Below are 26,222 nucleotides of genomic sequence, written 5' to 3' on the forward strand. Positions count from 1 at the left end.
TCTGATCCTATTTCAAAATTCAATTTTATTTAGTTTCGCTAATCTATAGACAGAAAGGTAACTTAAGTGCATGTATTTAGAAACACTTGATACAAACACTCTTCAGTTAATGCACGGAAGTGTGATGGATATACTATTTATTTAAACACATTTCCAGTGCTTTAACAATAACTTATAGACAAGGTTAACGCCCAACCCCCAGTAATTAGAAGGTAGATTTGTTCGTACGTCATTAATAACCGAAGGTTTGTCGTTCACGTTTTTATACTTAGGTAGCATTTTCTATCTTATTTCCCTAAACATCAATTTCGTAAATTAGTTTAATTTTTTTCACTAGCATAACTGGAAGAATTCGGATATCTCTTTTGTAATGATCTTGTGTATATAAATGCAATGTTTGCAATGTGTTTCAACGATCAAACCGACATCACACTACTGTTTTATCTTAGTTCTTACAGCAAGAGTGACACTTCAGAATAGGAAATAACAAGAATGGTAAGCACAAATCAAATCAATGTTTTTACATAAAAAATAAAAGAATAATCACATGTATTTAATATAAACTATCATGCGTACAAAGATAAGAGCAATACATCAAGTTTGTTAGTATCTTCCGTGTACTTTTTCGTTAAAACACTAATCAGGTCAACTGATCGAAAAATTGCGGAGGCGTGCATATTTCTCTCTGAGTTGGGATCCAAGTGTAACACCAGATTACATTTATATTCTATTCACGATTTGATTTGCATAATTCCAGTGTCGAATTCACCATAAGTGACCAATAATGTGTATTAAGTAATTTAGGTAACTGAATTTAGGTTATTCAGATATGAATAAAAGTAATTTATAGGGACTTATCAAATCTTGCTCTAAATGATTATTTCGACAAGTGTAATTTCGTATCATCAATAATTCGTGTAACGAACGCTTTTTACGAATTAATGAACATACGTATATTTTCATGTGGGAAAAAGAAATAATATAGACTGTTGTTTGAGGTGAAATGGATACAAAAATATTGAATTGTTATGATAAAATGATAAAGATAAAACTTTAGACATCATATTTATTTCCATCATATAAAATATCAGTACCCATAGCATTATGTATAACTTTATTCCTGACGGACATTTATGGTTTATCTGAACCAATATTGACAAGGACTCCAGTAGCTCACCGCACAAAGACCACAATGGGCACAGTAGTCTAAGAAGGACGGATGTAACAAACTGACTATTCAATAAACGAAATCATAGGAAATCCTCTCTTTGCAAATAAGCATATAAAAATCATGTATGACATGCATGACTGTTACATTAATAGCTGATCAGAAGTTAACACCTGACAGATTCAAACGTGGAGTTTGTAAAGTAATTAGTAGAATAATCACATGTACCAGTTTGTTATCGGAAATCTATATAACATGTATAAAGAAGAATGTAGAAGACGTATCAGTCTAGTTCTAGCTGAATAGCTGACTCACCAGAAGCTTTCTTTGTAACTAAATGATGTCATAAATTGTAGATTTAGTTGTCTTTTGTTGTTGTTGTTTTTTCCCCAATTTCTTTATGATTAACGTAATTTTTCTCTGTACAGTTCCTTGACCTCTTGATTCAAATGAATGCATATAGGCTAGACTTAGCTGCTGTAAAGTGGTACATGTATGTCCTCTAAGACATATCTACAATGTAAAAAGAAGGACATCTTATTCTTCAAAGTAGCATCATTGGCAATTTCTGCTAATGTAAGTATCAATCTTTGTTCATGTATAACTAATGATAATGACATGTTAGTGACTTTATATCATTCAACCGTGAGCGGACAATGACTTTCTTAGAACAGCATAGGAAAATAACTGTTTCTGTAGGATTTGAGGTGATTTTTAAGATTATAAAGACTGAATATGAGTATACTATCTTTTTTGTGGGTCTTTTAATTAACTATTTATAACCAATAGAAATAAACTAAAATATCAAAATACGTTATTCTCACCTTGCTTATGATATGTTGTGATAACAACAATGTAATATTAGCTCCTTGTTTTGGCTTCATATGAATGCACTTATAACAGAAGCTTATTAATATCCTGTTTATCTTAGCTGAAGAAAATAGCGCTGATACAGAAATGGTTGTTACAATACAGAAATATTTGTAACAAAGATTCCAATATGTTAACAAAGCGGTAGTTTGACTTCCATACAAAATACTTAATTACCTTACTTGTACTAATTGTCAGAAAGGCAAATGAAGGCAAATGACCATGTATGTCTTTTTGAAAACAGGACATAAAAATTAAAACGATTTTGAAAAATGAAAATGAATGCATTCCTGAGGCTTAATGGGTCTTTAATACTTGGATTAGCTATTTATTTCATTGCGAGGGAAACATACGTAAACCATGAGAATTGAAAAATTACTACGTACATGTTTTAAATAAATCACGTGAGATAGATATCTTATTTATTACTTCGTGAATTACATGCTTCGACAAATTATATCAAAATGAAAGAGTAAGGCGATTGTGTATTTCTGCCTCAAATCCTTTCAAAATGTATAAACAGTTTCTATTTTGAGAAAATCCGGAATCTGTCTTCTTTTTTTCTGCCGAAATAGAAAAATCATTACTTTTAAATTGCATTATAACTTTCGAATTAAATGTGCATTTATAAATCCAAATTTGGTATTTTAAGCTTAAATCTTAATTACATTTTATAGTGCATAATAAGTCCTTTACATATTTGTACGTGGTTTGTTTTATGAAGGATAAACTAACTGTTTCAAAATTTAAATAAACATTGAAATAACACTTTGGAGACATGATGACGGGATAATAATGGAATTTATAAACATTTGCATATTCGCATGTAATTCTGTGTAGATGTTATAGAGAAAATTGATAGCAGGCATGTTTTTGTGAGAAACTACTGTTTATGAACTGCAGTATGGAAAGTGAATATAACTAAGTTTCTTAAAAGTCTGTTTTAGAAAACGTTGGAATAGTATATTGCAAAGTATATTATGTACTTTGTATAAATAACTTAAATACACAGACACTAGTATGTTTCAAATTGTTGTTATTGTTGTTAAACGGAAATATATCTAAAGAATAATAATTTTAGCGTTACCTGTTGCTTATTTACTTGCAATGTACAGCATATGGTTGGGAAAATGATATGTGCAACTAACAGTATTTCGTAAGTCTGAGAATTTGATATTTCCTCATTTGAATATGAAACAAATTGTATTTTATACAAGCAAAGTAGCATCTTTGTTTTACAAATAAAAATCAGAAAATCAATTGATATCTATGATATATTCAAAAGCGATTTTATTTTGAAAAATATATTTTTATTCATATATATGTTTATTATTTTTTTTTATATTTTTGTGAATTAATATTTTTCATTATTAGAATATTTTTTATCTATCTACTTTTCATTCATTCGTTCATTCATTCGTTCGTTCGTTCGTTCATTCGTTCATTCATTCATTCATTCATTCATTCATTCATTCATTCATTCATTCATTCATTCATTCATTCATTAATGCAAAATGGAATGTCTTATACTGTTTTCTAATGGTTATGTTTCCTTTATAATGCGGAATGTTGAGTACAATTTTATTTTTAGTTGACTAATTAAATATTCAAGCCAACATCATATCAAATATAATCACAAAAACATCGCATATTGCTTGTCATATTTCAAGCCTTCAAATTAATTTTATGTGCATAATTCTTGGTGATACTTTTAGAACGATCTCTTAAACGACAACTTTATTAGACATGGTGTTGGATTTATTGCTCTATTCAACCGTTTCACATGAAATATTTAAACAGCAGTTCATTGTCGTCACTCGTAAAAACAGCGTATCATGAAAACTGATCTGAGTTTCTCATGCTACAAGTTCCTTATACAAGTGGTGTAAATAGCAATGCAGCACTCTATTTTTCACTAAAATGAGAATAATGAAGTAGAGTTCTCATCATTATTTACTTTGAAAATGAACAATAGCAAATGAAAGGCAGTTATGTTTTTTTAAGATCAAAAGTGATTGTACTTTGGTAGGAAAGATGTTTCTTTAATACATTCTCTTTAAACTCTTACAAAAGTCTTCACAAGTGTGTTTCATCACTAAAGGCCTAATATATCATCATTCATTACAAGTACCGAGCAATTGATTTAGTGAAATAAACTTAACGTGTGTTCTATTTCTTTGTTTACTGTGTTTAACAAATTCGCTTGCTTATACAAGGAGCTTTTAATTACACGATTCGGCTACTGTTTGAAACAATTCTTCTTATATAACTTGATTTGTTAAGTACGAGTAAACACTCTTCAACATTATTTTCAATATTTACTAATCATCTTAAGCAACATATGCATCATTTGTACGTAATAGCTTACAGCTGAGGTTACCATTCGTTTAAGTCAATGCCTTGTAAATGCCCATTTAACATCATAACGAAAAAAGAAGTAAATTATCGACAAATGGCTAGTTCAGTCAATACAACTTAAACAACTTAAATTACATTACCTCTACTTGCGACATGTCTAGGTTTTATCCAAAGCCTTACTCGTAATGAATTTAGTGAATGGAGCATTGTAACACCGCACTTTGGGGTCAAACGCACTTAAGGGTCGAACCCCAAAGTGCGTTACGCACTTTGGGGTTGGACCCCATAGTGCGTTACGCACTTTGGGGTCCAATTTCGACCCCAAAGTGCGTTAAACAGGTACATATGCATTTTTCAACATCAGGCAAACGACCGCACTTTGGGGTCAGAGAAAATTTATGTTCATAATGTTTTAAATAATATAGTGTAGTCAAAGCCAATGGTAAACAAAAATCAAGGTATTAAATAGACACAAAACATGTGCCCTGAATCAATAGGGATTTAAATGGTCTTGATTAGTAAGTGAAGAACTTTCACAAAATAAATCACCAAAAAAAGAATTTGTATCAATGCAGCACGCCTCCAGATTCACGCTAATTTTCATGAAAATTTTGAAAATTTATTTGAATGTATAATATTGTGGAATAACCAAAAGGAAGCAATTTGCACATTATCAATGGCACTTTTAACTTACGTAAATTACCAAAAAGTTGTCAAAATATGCATAAATAGCCCTTAATGCGTTAGTAACGCAGTAGGAATATAGTTGTAAATATTGAAAACTAAGTCATTGACCGCACATAACATGTAAAATATTACTTGAATCTTGAATCATTTTACATTTCCTATAATCGTAGTACATATTTCTCAAGTTTGATTTTATTAAAATATTTTGACTCATCTGGAGGCATGCAGCTTTAAGCTTAAAATATGTTTTTCTAAAAGTTTCCATTTATTTTAAAAGAATGTACACCTTTCATTAACTCCATTGTTTTTAGCTAAATGCATCATTTTCCCGTTTGTTATTTACACATTTTACAGAAATATGATAGTCTTTGCATAGACAAAGGTATAAATTCTGGGTAATCTTAGTAAGACATTTCAGTAAAAAATTTGCCTGATAATATGTTAAAATAGCCATTCATTTAGCTAAATGTGACACATTAGAAACTTGACTAGGTGAAGATGCGGCTTTAAGTAGTAGTCCGTACAGGCAGTCAAAAAATATCAACTATTTAAGTAGTCGCACATTAAGAACGAGCTTCAGAATAATGTAAAATTCTCACTGGGGGTATAGAGGGGATTGTGTGATATCGGTCTCCCCGAGGTTTAAAAATAACATTTTACAGGCCCATTATGCTTTTATTTGTTTTTCTTCAGCTTTTTTATTTTGATGTTCTTTTATATTATCAAAAAACAAAACAAAACACATTGGCCAATTACCTGAACCATCTTTTTCATCTGTTGCTTTTTGACAATGATGAGTACAGTACTGTTATAGTGATAAGTAGTTTACATGTTTTATATGGAAGTCAAATACTACATTGTTTTGACTACTTTTATGACAAATAATTTCACATTTATCGCTACTTTATTCAGGTAACAAGCATCTTACATTTCTCTGATACCATTATTTTAACATTATAAAATTCATCTTTCTAAAGAAGTATGTAAGATTTCCCATTAAAAAAGCATCTGGCGAACGGTTGTTACGGAGGGGGAAAAATATTAACTGCATGTTATTTCATTCCTTACATATTTAAAATGGAGCTCAACATGGCACCAAAAGTTATCAAGTAAATGACTGACAGAACGGGATATTTTTCGCAGCATCTTCAAACTTTAGGAATACACGATTTATGTACTAAAATATTTTGAACGGTGGCAAAAAAGTGTCATTTGCAACTTTTTTTTTGTTTTTGATACCTTTTTTTTTTCGTACATATTTTTTGTTGTTTTTTTTAGCTCACCTGAGCTTGCTCAGGGTGAGCTTTTAGGATCGATGAATGTCCGTCGTCCGTCGTCCGTCCGGCCGTCCACAATTGCTTGTGAACACTCTAGCGGTCGCATTTTTGCCTCAATCATCATCAAACTTGGTCAGGATGCTTATCTAGTTGAAAGCTCGGATGAGTTCGAACATGGGTCATCTCAGATGAAAAACTAGGTCACAAGAGCTAAAAATAGAAAAACCTTGTGAACACTCTAGAGGTCACATTTTTGACCCAATCTTCATCAAACTTGGTCAGGATGTTTGTCTAGGTGATAGCTCGGATGAGTTCGAACATGGGTCATCTCGGATGAAAAACTAGGTCACAGGAGCTAAAAATAGAAAAACCTTGTGACCACTCTAGTGGTCACATTTTTGACCCAATCATCATCAAACTTTGTCAGGATGCTTGTTTAGATAATAGCTCGGATGAGTTCGAATATGGGTCATCTCGGATGAAAACCTAGGTCACCGGAGCTATAAATAGAAAAACCTTGTTAACACTCTAGCGGTCACATTTTTCCATCAATCATCATCAAACTTGGTCAGGATGCTTATCTAGTTGATAGCTTGGATGAGTTCGAACATGGGTCATCTCGGATGAAAAAGAAGGTCACCGGAGCTAAAAATAGAAAAACCTTGTTAACACTTTAGCGGTCACATTTTTGCATCAATCATCATCAAACTTGATCAAGATGCTTGTCTAGGTAATAACTCGGATGAGTTCGAACATGGGTCATCTCGGATGAAAAACTAGGTCACAGGAGCTAAAAATAGAAAAACCTTGTTAACACTCTAGTGGTCACAATTTTGACTCAATTGTCATCAAACTTGGTCAGGAAACTTGTCTAGGTCATTGCTGGGAATAAATCGAACATGGGACATCTCGGATGAAAAACTAGGTCACAGGAGCTAAAAATAGAAAAATCTTGTTAACACTCTAGTGGCTACTGTTGTGATCCAAATATTCTGTTAATTGGTCTGAAAGTTTGTTTTGATGATTTCTAAGTCAAGATCGAACATGGGTCATCTTGGATGAAAAACTAGGTCACACCGCCCAAATATGGAAAAACCTTGTAAACATTCTAGTGGTCACATTTTCAACTCCATTATCATCAAACTTGGTCAGAATGCTTGTCTAGGTAATTGCTTGGATGAGTTCGAAATCGCATGTGAAACTAGGTCACCGGAGCTAAAAATAGAAAAATCTTGTTAACACTCTAGTTGCTACTGTTTTGATCCAAGTATCCTGGAAATTGGTCTGAAAGTTTGTTTTGATGATTTCTAGGTCAAGTTTGAATATGTGTCACCTGGGTAAAAAACTAGGTCGCACTGCTCAAATATGGATAATCCTTGTTAACACTGTAGTGGTCACATTTTTGACTCACCTGTCATGAGACTTGGTCAGAATGCTTGTCTAGGTAATTGTTTGGATGAGTTTGATAATTCAGGTGAGCGATCTAGGGCCATCATGGCCCTCTTGTTTTGTTTGTCATACATTTTTTTTTTAGTTTTGAATACATCCTTTTTTTTTAAGTTTTGCATACATATTCTTTTTAAGTTTTGCATACATATTCTTTTCAAGTTTTGCATACATATTTTATTTTAGTTTTGCATACATATTTTATTTGAGTTTTTGGTACATATTTTATTTTTGTTTTGTTTTTTACTTTTTTTCGTACATAATTTTACATGACGCCATTTGCAAAGTAGAGGTTTGGATAATTACGCCATTTGTAAAACACCATTTTCAAACACTTCGCCATCTGTAAATTACAGTACCCCATTTGCAAACGCCATTTGCAAATACCAACATTTTCATTTTTGGAGGTATCAAAAAGATAATAACACTTTTTAGTATATATATATATATATATATATATATATATATATATATATATATATATATATATATATATATATATATATATATATATATATATATACAGAGACATAGATATAATCTATGTCTCTGATATATACATGTACATGTATATACATGTATATATATATATTTTTTTTCTAAATCAGTGGAATATAAAGACCAATTTAGATCTTTTATTGGGCATTATTGTAATACACCAGTCATTTGTAACCACCTCCCTTGACCCAGGGGGAGTGCGGGTTAAAAAAGAATCGTTTGATGTCTGCGCTTTCCGGGGCATAAGGCAGGAATGTTATTATCTGAATATCCCCCGCAGGGCGAAGATTTTACCAGTGGTCGGCTTGGTTTAAAGTCAATGCCCCTCCCCCCGCTATACTCAGGGGGTGGGGTTGAGTGGTGCATATTCATTCACCAATCAACAGCCCTTTCCAAATAGACACTAATATAATAGTAGATAATAATTTTAAAAAAATACACTAGTTATATTAAATACATATGATTTAAAAAATGGGCCGAAAAAGGTCGGCCGAAACCAGACTTGCGCGGCCAAAAACGACTGGGCCGATTCCAAAAAATGGGCCGAAATGTGACCAAACTACTGTGCTAGTTTTATACTCAACTATGGGCTGTTATGAGATGTGAAGGCTGTTTTGATTGGCTAAAATATGTACGAAAAACCAAAATAAAAAATGTACGAAAAACTTTAATAAAATATGAATGCAAAGCTCAAAAAAAAAAATATGAATGCAAAACTGAAAAAAAATATGTATGCAAAACTTAAATAAAAATAAATGCAAATGTCACTTTTATGCCACCGTAATTTTGTTATATGAACAAATTATTATTATTATTGGATATTTTAAGTGGTAAAATTAATGAAACTTTTATCACTTAAGCATCATCAAAGTATTGACCGCCATCTTGAACTCCACCTCAAATATTTCAATGTCGAAGATCGAAAATAAGTCAGTTCTCAGTATTTAAGCAGAACTCAGATTACACCTTTAGACGTCTGGAACCCAAAGTGCGTTGATATGTAGCATATTAACGAACTTTGGGGTCAAATTCTCGATTTTGACCCCAAAGTGCGTTTGACCCCAAAGTGCGGTGTTACAGAGCATAATAACATCAATCTGTTAATAAGGGTACATGTGTATGAGGCTCGCCCTGTATTTCAATAAGGCATGAAAATACATTTAAATTGTTTCAGTTTTAAGCTGTTAAGTAAATAGAAACAAACAGTAGCCCTAAAGAAAGCTCAATACGGTAAAATTGAAATTGTTACAGGCTCGGTTTAATTGTGCCTGTTCATCGACGGTAGTGGTAATTGCAAGGTATCGTCCACGCCCTTCTAGCATCGAGCTAAGCAGAATTCGACATTTAACATGAACTGATTATTTTGAAACATCCTCAGAGCAGTTGTGTTTAAATGGCGGTTCTCATGGAATCTTCAATATCACACGTTATTGCCATTCCATGACAAGCTGTATATTGTCTCCATGGAAGAAATGCGTGCCCCTTAACGAGAAAACAATAGGCAAAACTAAATAAAATGGAATTTTGACAAGGGTCAGAGGTTATAAAGACGATGTATGGCACCAAATTGTTGGACAAATAACATTTGATTCTATATTTAGTGATGTATAAACAACATAAATGTTATGTTTTTAAACAGTAATTATTTTATATTGTATGAAATAAATGTTCCAGTATCCTGAAGATAAAACAATTAAGCAATAACTATGCTTCATTACCATTGTGTAAATACAGCGTAATTTGCTAAATGGCCTGGAATAATTATTTTATTTCCTCTTGTTATTTTCATTCTTTACATACTTTAAGATTAATGTGCTGTCAGAAAACATGGAGCAGAAAGTTGAACATTTACAACAATTATCGTATAATTAACTCAAACCAACTTTATAAGGGACAACTTACATTTTTCAATCAATGTCATTTGAAATAACATATGATACAACATGAAAATATGGTAACACCATTATTATGATATTACTATTATTTTACGTTTATACAACATGTTTTACAATGATTTATATACTTTAAAAACCCATTCAGCAACTGTTGTACTACTAGTATATCTGTTCTTTTAAATATAATGACTAACAGGGGGTATCTTCGTTCAGGGTATCTTCTTTCACACTCGCCGATAACTGTAATATTTGTTGCTTAACCCCTTAAATTTCCTTACAGATCTTAGTTGATGAACATTCATATCTTTCCTATTATAAATAACAACACCTCCATACATGTAACGTATAGGAAAATGGGAACAACAATATTATCAAAAAGTGCCAGTTTCATTTTTAAATCTAAATTAGCATCATTGAAAAAGGTGTTTAGATCTGATCTAGTTGCTGCTTTTAATGCTTATTCTGATAAAAAAAATAAGCATTGACTTAAACTTTATTTTGAAAATTTAACAATAAATTTATTCAACAGTTTAGCTATTTAAGCACTATTTACTTGTTCCCAACAAGTACTTTTACAATTCCATCATGTTGACATAACATCTACAATATTATATCCATTTACGACATAATCACAGGATATATTTTTATAGTGCTTCTCATATTCCAGTCAAACCAGCGTTAAAGACCACATCCAAATAAGATAGCTTTAAATAAAGGTCATTCAACCACAACCCTCTATTAATTTAATAGAACAAAATAACTTCCAAATGAAGATCACTTGTCTCTAAAAGTCAAGTATAGTCTCTCACTTTGGAGACCTTTTATTCACAGGTTTTAATGTGTTGTTCACAGATGGACATCACAATGCCATTATGCTGTTGGGTAAACTAATAATAATCTGTGACTGGGCAGTAATTTGTGTTTGTGGTTATTTCAGATTCTTATATTTTGAGAAGCTCTAACTTCCGACTTCTGATATTCATGCTTCTTTCCCTCTGATCCCATGTATTTAATCCGTTGTGTTATGATCCTCCTACTGTTTACATCGTCTAGAGCAAGCGCGCAAGCGCACTCTTTTACTTGTCAACCATATGCTATTTTTATTGAATGTCAAAATATGTCACATTGAAGTCACATCCTTGAACTGTCCCGTATGTGTATGTTTCTAAATTCCAATTTACATCATTGTCATGTATAAAAGTGGTTGAAAGGCCGTGGTAGGCGCGTAGGCGGTAACTTGCATTGATCACAAATAAAAAGCTTTTACCCAACATCCCTTTTAGAGATTTATATCAGGCCTTCATGCGCAAGCGCAAGTGTCATTGAAAGGCAATTAAATCGTACAAACAAATCACATTTTGTACCAGACAGGAGTTTATTTGCATTTATTCAAGTGTCTATTTCACCATAAAAGACCAATAAAACGTAAGTAACATAAGTAATTAAATTTACATATTCAGACAGCATTGTAAATATTGAGAGAAATAATATTTTCTTAACGAAATATAATCAAACATGGAAACGAACTATCTTTGACAGAGCCACGATTGAATGTTGATAAACATTCATCAAATGTGATGATTACCTTGTTTTTTTTCTATCACGTTAGGAAATTTCAAACTAATATCGTATTTATGGATATTGTATATTCATTGTGAGGGAAACGTCCAATTATTACTACAGTTTAAACAAAACTTGTATGTCATAATCTATGTGAACACGTCGCACTATAACTGGAATATATATAGAGGTTAAAAAAAACATCATCAACACGATTTAACTGTATTTGTGAAAAGAAGACCTTGTTTGCTTACTATGCTTGAACAATTTTAGTCGACTTTTAATTTAATACAGTATCAGTAAATATCAAAGTGAAACAAAAATGCTGTACAAAATCTAAATTTTTGCTCAGGTATTACCAAATACACTACAGTTGTATAAGCTGCTATAATCACAAAGATTGTGTGGGCGTGGAATCGTCTCTCAAAATGGTGGTTACTTATGTGTGTAGATAACAGTATTTTCTAGACAGTAGTTAATTTGCATTATTCCGGTGTCAGATTCTCCATAAGAGACCATTAATGTGTATTAAGTAATCTACGTAATAGAATTTACATAATTGGGATATCAATAGAAATCAATTGTTGTATTATGTTAGCCTTACTAGACATAGAGGATATATTACAACAAGTAAAATTGATTATTAACTAATGCAGTAGCCGATTTTACCACTTTAGTATTATCAAAGAAATAAGTAGAACAGATGTTCGGATAATTTGCTCTAAGTTCTTCTTGTATTTTAATTATGCAAAATTATTATGCACATTTAAGTTGAAATAGCCATAGTATCAATTTTTTCATTTGTTTGTATGGCACACAGCATACTTATTTATTACAGTTTATACAGTTTATTTGGCTAAATCGGTATGTCTTAAATGCCTTTTGCCGTAATAATAAAGTTGTTATTATCAGACAAATCGAATAGCGATAATAGACAAAAAATGTAATAAAATGAGTTATGTTTGTAATCTAGCTAATGTCATTACCAATCCAGGTTGCCTGAAATAATGCACGGAAGGGCACCTGAGGTCTTCCTCCACCAGTAAAGCTGGAACGTCGCGATATGACCTATTCTGTGTCGATGTGACGTAAAACCCAAAACAAACAAACAAACAAACAAACCAATCCAGGTATAATTAATGACAAACACTTAAAAATGACATGATATCATTCAACTCTTGGACAACGACTTTCTTAAAGAAACACGTGGGAAATCACCTGTCTTATGTTGTTTTGAGGTAATCAATTTCTACTAATACCAATGTCTGAATTGTATAACAGATAAAACGAAGAATTGACGCACTATTTAAAATGTTATTATCTAACGTCTGTAGTGATAGGCTATTCTAAATGATTTCTTTAAATGTTATTATTGACATCATTACAGAACACAAAAACTTTATTGTCGGTGTGGATTACGGACACCTTATACATAAGTAAACAAGGTTCATCAATTAAGTACAAACGTATGAATTAGGGAAATTAGCTTACCTAATATACATATATATTAATTACTATAAGGGACAAATCTGATGGCGTTGGACAATGCACATCCGCCGACATGTGGCATTTGAAGAGTTCACATAAATCACACAGTAGAAAAGACTTCATTTTACATTAATTCAAGAGTACGTTTCAACCGGAAGAAGCATTATTGAAACACGCTCAAGTGATTTGATTTGCATATCCAGGCAAATTACTAATTAGAACAAAACAACAACATGAAGTAACATCTTTCCCCAGAAATGCATAAAAGCAAAAGAGGATTAAACAATAAATAATGGTTTAAAAGATGTTTATCACATGAAGAAAGTTGCAAAAAGTAAACAATGTACATTATAGTATATTGACTTCCAATTCATGTACCAGTTCATGTTAAATGTTGAGTTCTGCTTAAGCCGGTGCTAGGGTGCGTGGACGGTAATTTGCACTTGACAGTACCGTCCATGAACAGGCTCAATCAAACCTATCCTGCAATATTTTCAATTTTGCCGTGTTGGGCTTTCTTTGGAGATTCTTATTTTCAACATTTAACATGAACTGGTAAAATTTAGAATTTTGAAACAGCCGATCAAGACACGATCAAACAGAGTCTCTGCAACTTTCATTATTGTGTTATTTCTTCCGATGGATAACCACCTTATACAGAGTTTTGAGAGTGACAATATTTACCGTCGTTTAAGGCAAAACATTTTGATGTTACATCTAGAAATGCATAAGCATTATATAAACAAATCACCTCAGTGGCTTAATGTTTTTTCAGACATTCGTAGTTTTCAAACCTAAAGATGTATGTTCGAGGGCAGTACAGTCTTTAATCTTGGTCGTCTTCTTTATAAGATACATCGATAAGACATAAATGCCCCTGTTATACCCTGCACATTCAAACGGAACATGTAACTAATTTCAGTTTGCACTGGAAGATATCTAATTTTCAATTTAAATAGAAAAAAATGCTAATAATGTGTTGAGGAAATAGCGGTAAAATGGGGGTAATTATCAATTACAGAAACTGAAATACGCACAGTTATTTAAGGTTTACAGTCATTGACTTTTTTTGATTAATTGTAAACTGAATTTAGTGCGGAATTAAAATTATGATAAACATGTTATGAAATTTATGAGTGGTAAATTTGTTTTGTTTCAGTAATCGTATAGTCTATGTTCAAAGGAGACGCAATATAGGATATCTGGTATTTAACACGCATGAAAATTATACGTAAACAGAATTAACTGTTTGGATTAAAATATTCGGCTGCAAAGATTTTGTTAATGCGCCTTTGGCTTTTAAACAAATGAACAGCCATATTACATTCATGCAGGAAGTTTGGATATATTTTTTTCCAAAATTACTATTGGTACCAGATATATAGCTTTATACATTTTGAAAATTGATTACATTTGGCATACTGAGGATATTCAAAACCATTTATGAAGTTAGAAGTATACAATTTATTTAATGATATATGGCAACATTATTTGGTAGAATACAGCAAATGCAAATTAAGCGATCAAAAACTATTTATTATAATATGATAAAGTTGAAACTTTTGACCAGCATTTATGGAAATGATGATGTTGTTTGTTATGTGTTGTTTTTTAAATGTCTGATAGTTGTATTTTATGGATATCCATAATAATATTATCTTTCCGTTAAGATCCATTAAAACAATAAAAGTAACATAAATTAGAGAAGATCATAGACTCTGTATCATCAGAGATAATAAAATGTACAAAAACTTTCTAAATCCACTAGCACAGGCTAGATCATTATAAACTATTCAGTGCTTAAAGAAAATTAGCCAATGATCCCGGAGTGCCCATGCAAAACGATAAATCTAGTTAGCATTGAGTGTTCAATATTGATTAGTTAAATTGGCCGATCTATTGTAAACATTTTTGTTTTGAAGCAATCTGCGCATGTTATTCGTAATAGGAAAAGAGAAATAAATATTAGTTGGTTCGTGTTATAGATCTGCATTATCAACTAACTGTGTATGTATAAACATTTATAAGCGTCTCCTCGCATCCAAACACTTTTCTATGTAACAACATGCATGTGTCTAATTTACAAGTGAAGACGCCCGAATTCCAAACATTGCTTTCGGTTTAGACGTTTTAGTTTTTATCACCATAAGTAAAGCATGCATTAGTCTAGGCCGCTTTTCATTTAGCTCGTTTAATATTTTTACCTGAACACTGGTAATGTTCAAGTAATGTTCAAGTTAACAGTTTATCTATTTTGTGTTAATATGCTACAGTGCATCCGAGATGTATTTGTAATGATGTATTGGCTCGTTCCCAATATACCGAAAGGCAATAAATATTGTTAAAGCACAATTAACGACTCACATATTAAAAAAAATCTATATAATATATACTCCTTCAGAATATAAATATAATGATAATATCATGCAATTAATTTTTTTTGCTAACTTCACTATCCATTTTGACTCTAATCCACGATTCTTTATTTGAAGGGTACACTTTGATTACTAGGTAGTTGTCTGTATTTTTTGTAAGTTACAAAAAGCTTGCAATTGTGAGCATGAACTTAGAAATTCGTTCTTTAAATTGGAATTCGGGAATAAAAATGTTTTACTATTTTTATATAACAGAACAAACTTCATTTGAACGGAAAAATATTGAACATGAATTTTATTATAAAGTTTAATATTCAAACAATGCTACTATGGTTTAAATTTAATAAAAATTGACATAATTATAATTGTTGATTCACAGTATTTCAAATGTAATACATATGATTGATTGAACAAGATCACAATTTATTTACCATTTGCTTAGAACTTGAATAAAATATTTAATATATATATACACTCAATTTCAATGTTTTTTATGGTCTATGCATGTGCCCTTCATGTTTCATATAAGAAGAATTTTTTGTTAAGAAGTAAAATAAATAATAAGCACTTTGTCTGTGTAATACTGAAACGACAATTCAATCAGCTGGACACATTAGAACTAATTGTGTGACCAAACATGCATCGCTCAAACTTGTAATCTAAGTGTAACTATAAATTTCAGTATATTATAAACAGGAATCAATTTGCATTACTCAGTAAGATTCTCCATCAGTCCATCAGAGACCATACATGTGTATCAAGTAATCTACGTTACGGAAATTACATAATTTGAATGTCAATAGATATCATTTGCTCAGATAGCTATATTGTCACTTACATACATGTAGAAAAATACTTTTATGAATGGTTGAATTGTTTTGGAGGCTTACTTTGCATATAAACTCAGTGTTCGCATTGCTTCAAAAGGAACTCCCTGTAAAGCGATTTTATATTTCACAACAGTATGTGTCAAAGTGCTGTGTGGCAGTTGTAGAATATTGGCATGTAGTTCACGTCAGTGCAATATTATTTTAGTCCTTTGGATCTCGTCATTGATTCATGCACATTTAGTGTTGAAGAATGTATACAGATAAGCCGGTGCTAGGGGGCGTAAGAGATGTTTCACGTTTACATTATCTCTCATAAAAAGACAAGTCTGCAATATTGGTATAGTGTTATTGACTTTAATGCTTCAGAGGGATCTGCTCCTTTTTCCAGATTGTTAAAACAGTCCCTTTCACTAATTGTTCAACAGCTGTTCAACTTTAACATATGTGAGTCACAAAAGAATTCTATAATTGTGCTTCATACATTGAAAAAACAATCCGGAGTAATGATGCATTATTGCCGAGTGGAAAGTAAGCAGATCAAACCATGACATGCGACAGATTCCCAGAGGCAAAAATGGTGAATCATTAATTTAGTAATTAGAGGAAAAATACAAACTTGTTCTTTGTTATCGGAAATCTATATAATGGAATGAGACTTTATATTTATGAGACACATAACTCTAAGCTTTATAGGAGTACGGTTATTCGTCACATTATGTTTGAACTTAAAGACCTTGCAAAATGTTAAGATAAGTTATCATTCCGTATATTGTTTTCTACCATTTAATTGTATACCATTTAACTATTGTATCATAGTTTGGGGACCTTTCTGTTGAAAATGTGTTTTATAAATAAATGTTATGTTGTCTTCTTTGGTAGCATGGTTTATTTTACGTGGCTAGCCTTGTATGGTTATATAGATGGTAAATGTCTTTTTTACTATTACTTATACTAACATATTGAACTATTTCGTGATCACATCATTGCATGTATCAATCCTTGTTCAGGTATAACTAATGATAACGACTTATCTATGACGTGACATCATTCAACTTAAAGCGGACAGCGACTTTCTTACAGTCACACATGGGAAATCACATATTATGTTTTGAGGTAATCATTTGCTAATGTTACATAGGACACCAATGCCATTGTCTTACATTATTCCCATCGGAATGAAAAAGAAACTAAAGAAGTATTAAGCATTGTCAAGAGCAATAAAGTCAAGAATGTCGACCAAACTCCGAGTTGTTGAATTCCCATATCGACTAAACTCCGAATTGTTGAATTCCCATTTGAGTTATTTAGTGAATGGATATTTATTTGGTTATATTAGATAGATGTTTTTGTCTAAAATGAAATAGTATATACATTTCAAAGTAAATCGTTATGATATTGTTTGTTGTTTAGCGAAGGGGTATTCTTTTGGTAATATTAGATACATATTTTGCCTAAAATGAAATAGCATATACATTTCAAAGTATATTATGATGTAATTGTTTAAACAAACAATTTAAATACATTATCTTTAAAGATTTGTTTTAAACTTTCATTATTATGATGATTTTGATATTTAATAAGTCATTATGTTTAACTATTAGCAAAGACATTTGTAAGAATAAATGCTATATAAGATATAAAGTAATAGTATTACTAATTTGTATACTACATAAAACAGTGAAAGCTGAAATTATTGTAACAAAAAGAAATTTAAATCAGATACAATGTTAAATCAATGTTTAAAATTTTTAATATGTGTTGCAAATTGACCTGTTGAAATTGTCAGCTGATTTTATTATATCTATTGGGTATATTTGTTTTCACACTGACTGCAAACTGCTTACTTAATCATGCTCTTCCGTATATGGATACTTATCCTACTCTTCCTTGCATGTTGTTTTAATCATGCTCTTCCATGTATGCCTACTTACTCCTGTCTTCCGTGTATGCTAACTTATTCATGCTCTTCCATGAATGCTCGCTTAATCATGCTCTGCCATGTATGCTAAAATAATCATGATATTCCGTGTATGCATACATAATTATGCTGTTCCGTGTATGATTACTTAGTCGTGCTCTTCTGTGTATACTTTAGTAGGAGCAGTAGTCCAGTGGTAGGACGCGCGCTTAGGGATCAAAAGGTCCTGGATTCGAACCCCACCAGGGGCACTGCTAATTTCCGTGAGCAACAAATTTACCTGCGATTGCTTCACTTCACCCATGTGTAAATGGGTAACTGCGAGGGTGGAATAATTCCGTTGCGCCAAAGTGTTGGCTGCACTAAGCGGAGTTAAAAGACTCCCTAGGGATATTGATAGATAGATACCAGTAGCCCGATGACCAGGGGTAATAGCTGTAAAGTCGGTGAACGTGCGTAAGCATGAAACTTAGACTATAAAATGCAATTTTTACTTTTTACTTTCTAATTCATGCTCTGCCATATATGCTTAGTCATGCTCTTCCGTTTTATACTTATATACTTATACGTATATAATTAAGCATGCTCTTCCGTTTATGCTAACTGTCTCATGCTTTTCCATGTATGCTCACTTATTCATGGTCTTACACGTATGCTTACATAATAATGCTCTTCTGGGCATTCTTACTTAATCATGCTCTTCCGTGTATGCTAACTTAATCATGTTCTACCAAATTATGCTCTTTCTTACTCTTGTGATTTACTATTTATTCATAAGTATAACGACAGAGCAATCTCAGTCTTCTTATAAAAAGTTAAGTTTTTAAATATAGTACTACATAATGTAGAAATCATTTCGTATGATGTTATTATTAGACAACATGTTCAAAATGTGTGTTTAATATTGAAAATAAAATTTAATTAAAACGAACAGTTCACGGCATTTTTTATTTAAACATTATTGTGATTTTATATACGTTAAATCTGACGTTATACAAATGACATCGGATGTTTTTATTCAAGATGATAGATAAGGGTTAAAGAAATCATATAATCATGTCGTTTACGGTTAGTTAGTTATCTGTAATTTTCAATTATAGTATTTGGTTTTCAAATTAAATCTTTTAAACTAATGTTGATCTTACATTTTTAAAATATTGACAGTGGAAACATTAGTCTACAATGTTAAACCTTGATGTATCGGCTACAACAAATTAGGTTCTTATAGATTAACTGATGCGGAAATAATAATATTTTCATTGCATAAAACTTTGATGAATACCTGTATTATGCGACATTTGTATTTCACAAAACAAACTTCTTCACATGTAATACGACGTTTTTCAAGTATCATTTTCAACATTTCAACTAAAAATAAATACATTAACCTTCTTTTTTTAAAAAAAATGGCCTATAGTTTTGTTTGTAACTAGTAGCCAAAGATGCATATATGATATGATACGAATTATGACATAATGAAATATTAGATAACTATGACAGTTATAAATCAATAAAGTCAGAGTTTTAATGTTTTCAAAGGCCATGGTTTTATGATTTATTATTATACTGTGATTCATACATGTCACACAAGGCGCAGATCAATCATTACAATCATAAATTTACGATAATGCCAATAACGCTGGTAAAAAATAAAACAACGCGCACAAAGACAGGAAGAAGCCAATTTATTTTTAGCGAGATCTGATACACTTGTAAACGAACCTTACTGTGTGTTCCAGTGAAATAAAAAATATTTCTTATTGTACTGATGCTCAGCTTACTGAAGCGTTCTACGGTTATCTGATTAGTGTATTGTTCAGATGACTTAGATATTACTACGCGGCAATTTGTTCGCGAGAATGTTTCGGATAAGTTTCAATAGTAAATAGACTGACGTAGATCAAATATTGATTCAGCTTTATTGCATGTCTAACGGTTAATTGAGATTGTGAAAGGATTGTTAATTGAAAAAGAAAACACACAAAGAGAAGTGAAATTTGTAAAAGGACTTTTGTAGCATTAACTTTTAATGGTGAATCATAGTGATATAAATATACTTTAGGCAAATAAATAAAGGAATACAAGAAAGGTTTGATTAGAATTGAATTTTGATGAAATAATTATGTTTAATTTTCTTAAATGTAAAAGAAAATATTTAGTTTAAATTGATACCTGCTGATATATAGTGTAATTTCATTGAAATTACGAGTAAAACATATAGCCTTTTTATGTGATAGCACTTTTGTTAATTAATGGGAACATTAAGCTTTATTTTTGTATTTAATAGTGATCATTTTCAAATTATTGGGAAGCCCTTCCTATTTTTCAGCCATTTAATTATCAATTTAATTTAATAACTTAATTACATGCCGGGCATTTTTTTAATTCAAAAGATTAGTGCAACATCAAAAACGATTCATCCAATCTAGTTTAAAAAAATATAAAAACGATATAAATTAAAAAAAATTGGATTACCTTTTTGAGTTTCCCTTTTTTACATTAATATTTTATTCGGACGTTTCGTTTTAAGTACTTTTTTATTATAAATTGTAAGTGATTCTGTGGTGTAAATTTTGATATTTGTCTTTCAAAAATTTCTTGGTATGAAATTTTACTTCTTTGACATTTTTTTTCAACTTTTAATCATTTGAAAGCAGGATTTTTTCCTCGATTATGAATATATTTAAGTTACATGTTGAGATTTCAATGTAAAATAAATGACATTAACGTGATGTATATGAATGAATTGATTACGTAGAATAATACTGTGCCAACATTCTAGGTTGGAGAATGACAAAATATAAATCTAGATTATTACAATAATGGCGCTTGTTCTCATAATTTCCCGCGTTATATAGGACATACCAGATGTAATGCTAGATCAGACACTAAAGGAATGCAAAAAATATTCTCAAATGTGCCAAGTGACTAAAAGCATTATGTATAATAGAGAGACGGGGTTATGTATTGAGCCGAGTTAAATTGGCGAAAAATAATGCGTTTGTGCCATACCATTGACAGGAATTTATTTTCAGCCTCAAGAACAATATTTATGTCCATTGTTCTAGAAATTGGAAGAGTAAATGTTTTATTACTATCAAATCTATAAGAAATTTTTTGTCTGGTGGTGCATTTGTCGACAATAATAATTCAGGTCAAATTTTCATTTCTGTTCAAAGAAGTTGGCAAAACATAGTTTACTCTGAATGTCACATGATTCCTGCTTGATAATGAATTATAAACACATTGGCTATTTGTGTTAAAAATACTTTTCACCTTTACATAAACATAGATTTTTGTTGCTAACATGTGTCTGTGCAGAACGCAGCATGTTACGAGTATCAATATACATTGGATAATTAAAAATATATCTGTAAAATTTGGTTTCATATGTTTTGCAAATTATATAAAAGCATTTCTTATTGTTTTTAGGAAACGTTTTAGCGGGTATAAAGAAAGCGGTAAAGTTAACTTATTCAATTACTGCAGCAGTAAACCGATTGTTTTGATGTTTAATTACTCTTACATATTTCTCTATTTTCAGACTATCTTTGATCCAAGTATTTACCATTAAGTTCAGATGAGCAGCGAATAACAAAGGTATTGACTAAGATATAGACAAAAGGCATTTTATAAGAAAACTGCATCAACAGCTGTTGTTGCCGAGAAAACATATTTTGCTCAGCCGTCAGAAGGTATTTGTTGTATTTTACCTAACCTGCTGGATTTAAAGTGGTAATTAGTGAAAAATAAATGGAATAAAACCGTACACAGATCAGAGAAAATAACCGACTCGGATACCAGTTTGAGAAAAAGTGGTTGCGGCCGATATTCTATTGGATTTTGTCAGTTGTATTGCTTCCTAATGCGCTGAGAAGCGAATTCGGTTATCTTGCCAAAACACAAGTATTATAAAAATATGCTTAAGCAAATCTAACCGAAAACGCTTTGGAAAATATCAGTGAAAAGTCTAAAATGGCATGCACATAGCTGGAATGAACGGATTAAATTAAAGTGTTCTATATATTTATAGATAGTTATTGGAAATTATTTCTGAATATACGATAGTCTTGTGTTAATATTATGTAAACGAAATTTTTGAAATTCGGAGACTTATTAATAGATAATGTGGATATATTTTTATGGAACTTCGTGACTCACGATTATGGGAAGGATACCAGTACCGGACCGGCTGACAAAGGCCGCTGTTTTGACATTCCTGTTGTCTATTTCTATACACATAGGTAAGTCATTGTTTTTGTTGTTGTTTTTTTATTATTCTTTTTTTAAAGTATTTCTGTATCATTAAGTCGCTCTTTAAAACTTTAAACAACCACTAATACTGTGGAGATGATTATTGTATATGCAACAGCCAATGCAATTTAGTTTTTTATAACCAATTTTATTATAAGGCAATCATATAGAATAAAATGGAGAATATGTAATGCGTAATCACATCTGCTCTGTGTGTAAAATATAATTATTTGTAAACTTAAATAAGAAAAATAAAAAAAAATATGTAAACGATTATCAAAGCAAATAGAATTATAACATAAAAAATAAAGCACCTTGTTATCATTTTGTCACATTGATGTATTAATATTGAAATATATTTTGAAGTTAGCATTAAAAGTATGATTAAGAACAGTCTTCAATTGAAGAGTATTCTTTTTTGTTTATAATAACTGTTAAATCAATATATATGTTCAATTTGTGTTTGATTTTCTTTTATTATTTTATTTTATATATTTTTTTACTTTTATTTTTTACTTTTATTTTTTTCTTTATAACTTTATTTATTTATTTAATTTTTTGAGAGGCTACTACGTGTACCTTTAACATTATTGTTGTAACTTAAAAAATTTACCCAAAAATACAAACATCGCTTAAACATTTTCTTTAGTATTTGTAATGTTTACAATTGTTCACAAAGCCGAAAGTTTAAGATTGATTATTTACTTCTCAAATAGTGTAATGCAACTTTTATCAATTATATCACCGTGATCAGAGGATTGCATTTAAATGAATGTTTCGATTCAAAATTGTTTTAACGAAAACATAACGTTGCCTTTTAGTATTATAATTATTATATTAAACCAATTATATACATTAGATATTATAGAAACGCATAACTATTTTTATGATGAAAACGTAACACGTTACATTTAGGGATGGCATGTTCGTTATTTTTTCTTGCTTTTTATAACTGATTCATGGGTGAAGGCAATTACGCCGCGACAAAACAAATCTTGTAGAAATAATGTTAAGGACGGGTAATTGCACTATAAACATAATTCCTTCCATTATTGTTTATTGATTAATCGATACTTAACATTTGATCCTTTTTATGCTAATAGGTCAATAGAGAACGAATTGCCTTTGTATGATAGGGCGTTCGCTCCCAGTGCCGTCCTATTTTATTCAATACCAGTAACTAATTTACGGTATTATTGATTATAAATTAAAATAACATTATTATCAAAAATCTATATAAAAATGAAAACAGATAAATGGTAGAGCTCTATAGAATGGTTTTATTTCTTTATTCTATTACTAATGTAAAATAATAGCAAAAGTTGATGAAAGTCATTCTTAGATGGCATTCTTTTAAAGTTACTAATTCGTAGAAAAAACAATTAAATAAAAAGAAACTAATAACAACAATAGCAAAGTAAAAAAATAAGAATTTCCTGTCTTTATAGTTTTAAGTGACACTATTTTTAAGATATTATTATTTCAGGAAGGGGAATTGAAACAATTATTTTGTGACACTGGTGTAATGTATAATATGCATTCTTACATGAAAATATTTTCCTACTGTTAATCTGAGACATTATAATGATGAAAGTATTTCACAACGGGACCTCCTTATAATGTAACTGATGGGTTAGCTGACTTCGAGCCACAAACCATTCACCGCTGTGCGTTCGAATACTGCGAGAGACTCACTCACATGCAAACTCGTGCCTGAGATAATGTCAGCGCCTACTAGTTACGCTGGATAGTTTTTAAATGACTATAATATTGACATTGTGAATTAAAGCCGAACACAAAAAGGGATTAGACAAAATATTCTTTACAGTGATTTTACGACTATGACCGGCAACTTGTAAAATGTCACCTGATGTCTTATGGAAAGCATACACTTTGATAATCATCAATATAATATCGTATTTCAAATTCTTCTCTTATTAAATCTATGATTCAAAACAAATATATTCAGTTTGCTAAGAATGCGTAGGAGATAACAATAGATCATAAATAATAAATTATGTAATCATGTGGTATTAATAACAATTTTATAGTAAATTGTATGATTCGTATTATTAAACATATGTGTATCTCTAATGCTTGATTTATCTATGTCTAGTTGTGGAATGATTATACAGTATGGTGATGTAAAATTATAATGACATATCTAGTAATATCTTCAGGCATGATTTGTTTGACTGAGGAAGAATGTATGGCATATTAAAGATAAAATTTTTACATAAAACTTATTGCACGAAAATTCTGATTATACGCAATAAGCGTTTGTGTTCAGCCTTTTAGTTTAAAGCAGCACGCATCCAGCTTATTGTCATGAAAATTTTGAAAATGTATGTGAATGTTAGTAAAAAAGAAGAAATTTACACATTATAAATGGCACTTTACAACCAACGTAAATTTCCAAAAAGTGGTCAAAATATGCATAAATAGCCCTTACTGCGTTAGTAACGCAGTAGAAATATAATTGTAATTACTGAAAAATCGGTCATTAATTGCACATAACATGTAGATTATTACTTTAATCATGAATCATTTTATTTTCCCTAAAATCTTTGTATATATTTCTCAAGTTTGACTCTATTGAAATAGTTTGACTTATCTGGAGGCATGCAGCTTTAAGTCGTAATATAAACCTAGAGAATATACGTTTAAAAAGTCAGCGCTGTTTGTGATAATATTTATTGTTTGAGAAAATAAAACCCTTTTTCAATAAGACTTTAGTTATTCAGAAAAAAAAATAATAAGAAAATTATTGATTACAATCTTCAATTGCAGAGAACTGCCATAATGATAATTAAACTTTCTAATCACACATTTACACCCGTGAACAACTCGAGTGAATTTAAGGAAATAAACGGGAAAATGACGCGATGTATCAGCCACTGAGATTAAATTCCTTGACAAAGCTGACAGACTAAACCTTCGGCCCCAATCCATAGCAATTTCCTGTGATGCATTTATCAATTCTGGATCTCTTTTGTCTTTGTTGCGTAAATGGTCGGGCCAGTAACAAGCCTTTTTGATTATCGTATTTCTGAGACTCAGACAATTTCATCAGAAAACTAATAAGTGTCTGAAATAATACCCACATCACATGTTTTTTGTAATATGTACTCGTGGAAGATATGAATTTTTGTAAAGCCAATATATATCCATGAAAAAAATCTTTGTTCTCGTGTCTCTCGCCTGATAAGGTGTCAAAATCTCTATTTCGATTATGTCGTTTACTGCGAATTTCTTTCAACAAAATATTTCAATTAACGTTATTTTATATAAGTATATACATTGTTTCTGATCATTCTGAATATTTTGACTGCTCATTGAAATTAACTTTAGACATATGTTTTTTTGATAATCTTTCAAAATAAATTTAAAAAAACAAAAACAAAACAAAACATTAAAGTGCTGCCACCACAAAACACGTGATTTTGATAGAATTTCATAAGACATTACTCTTAGTTCATCTTTTAAATATCAATCAATATTAAATATTAATAATTTGCCTGTTAAATCGTTTAAGTCTGCATAGCATAATTCATCTTAATCTGAAAAAGGAATACCATCACCTACAGAGGAAGTTGAT

At 30.8% G+C, this 26,222-nt stretch overlaps 1 protein-coding gene across 7 annotated transcripts in view; it reads left to right on the forward strand.

The window, feature by feature from the left end:
* Window positions 1-26,222, forward strand: part of LOC132751790 (MAM domain-containing glycosylphosphatidylinositol anchor protein 1-like) — a 130,315-nt gene that overhangs the window by 79,796 nt on the left and 24,297 nt on the right. For 5 of the 7 annotated variants that reach the window (XM_060742054.1, XM_060742046.1, XM_060742030.1 and 2 more), the window contains exon 2: window positions 21,915-22,614. In XM_060742054.1, the coding sequence (XP_060598037.1) occupies window positions 22,536-22,614 (79 nt within the window). In that variant the 5' untranslated portion in view covers window positions 21,915-22,535. Of the gene's footprint in view, window positions 1-20,152; window positions 20,460-21,304; window positions 21,450-21,914; window positions 22,615-26,222 lie in introns of those variants that run through there. The other 2 variants (XM_060742032.1, XM_060742040.1) reach the window with 2 other exon arrangements.

This window comes from Ruditapes philippinarum, unplaced genomic scaffold, assembly GCF_026571515.1.
Source record: "Ruditapes philippinarum isolate M1 unplaced genomic scaffold, ASM2657151v2 ctg297_1_1_1_1, whole genome shotgun sequence".
Lineage (NCBI taxonomy): Eukaryota > Metazoa > Mollusca > Bivalvia > Venerida > Veneridae > Ruditapes > Ruditapes philippinarum.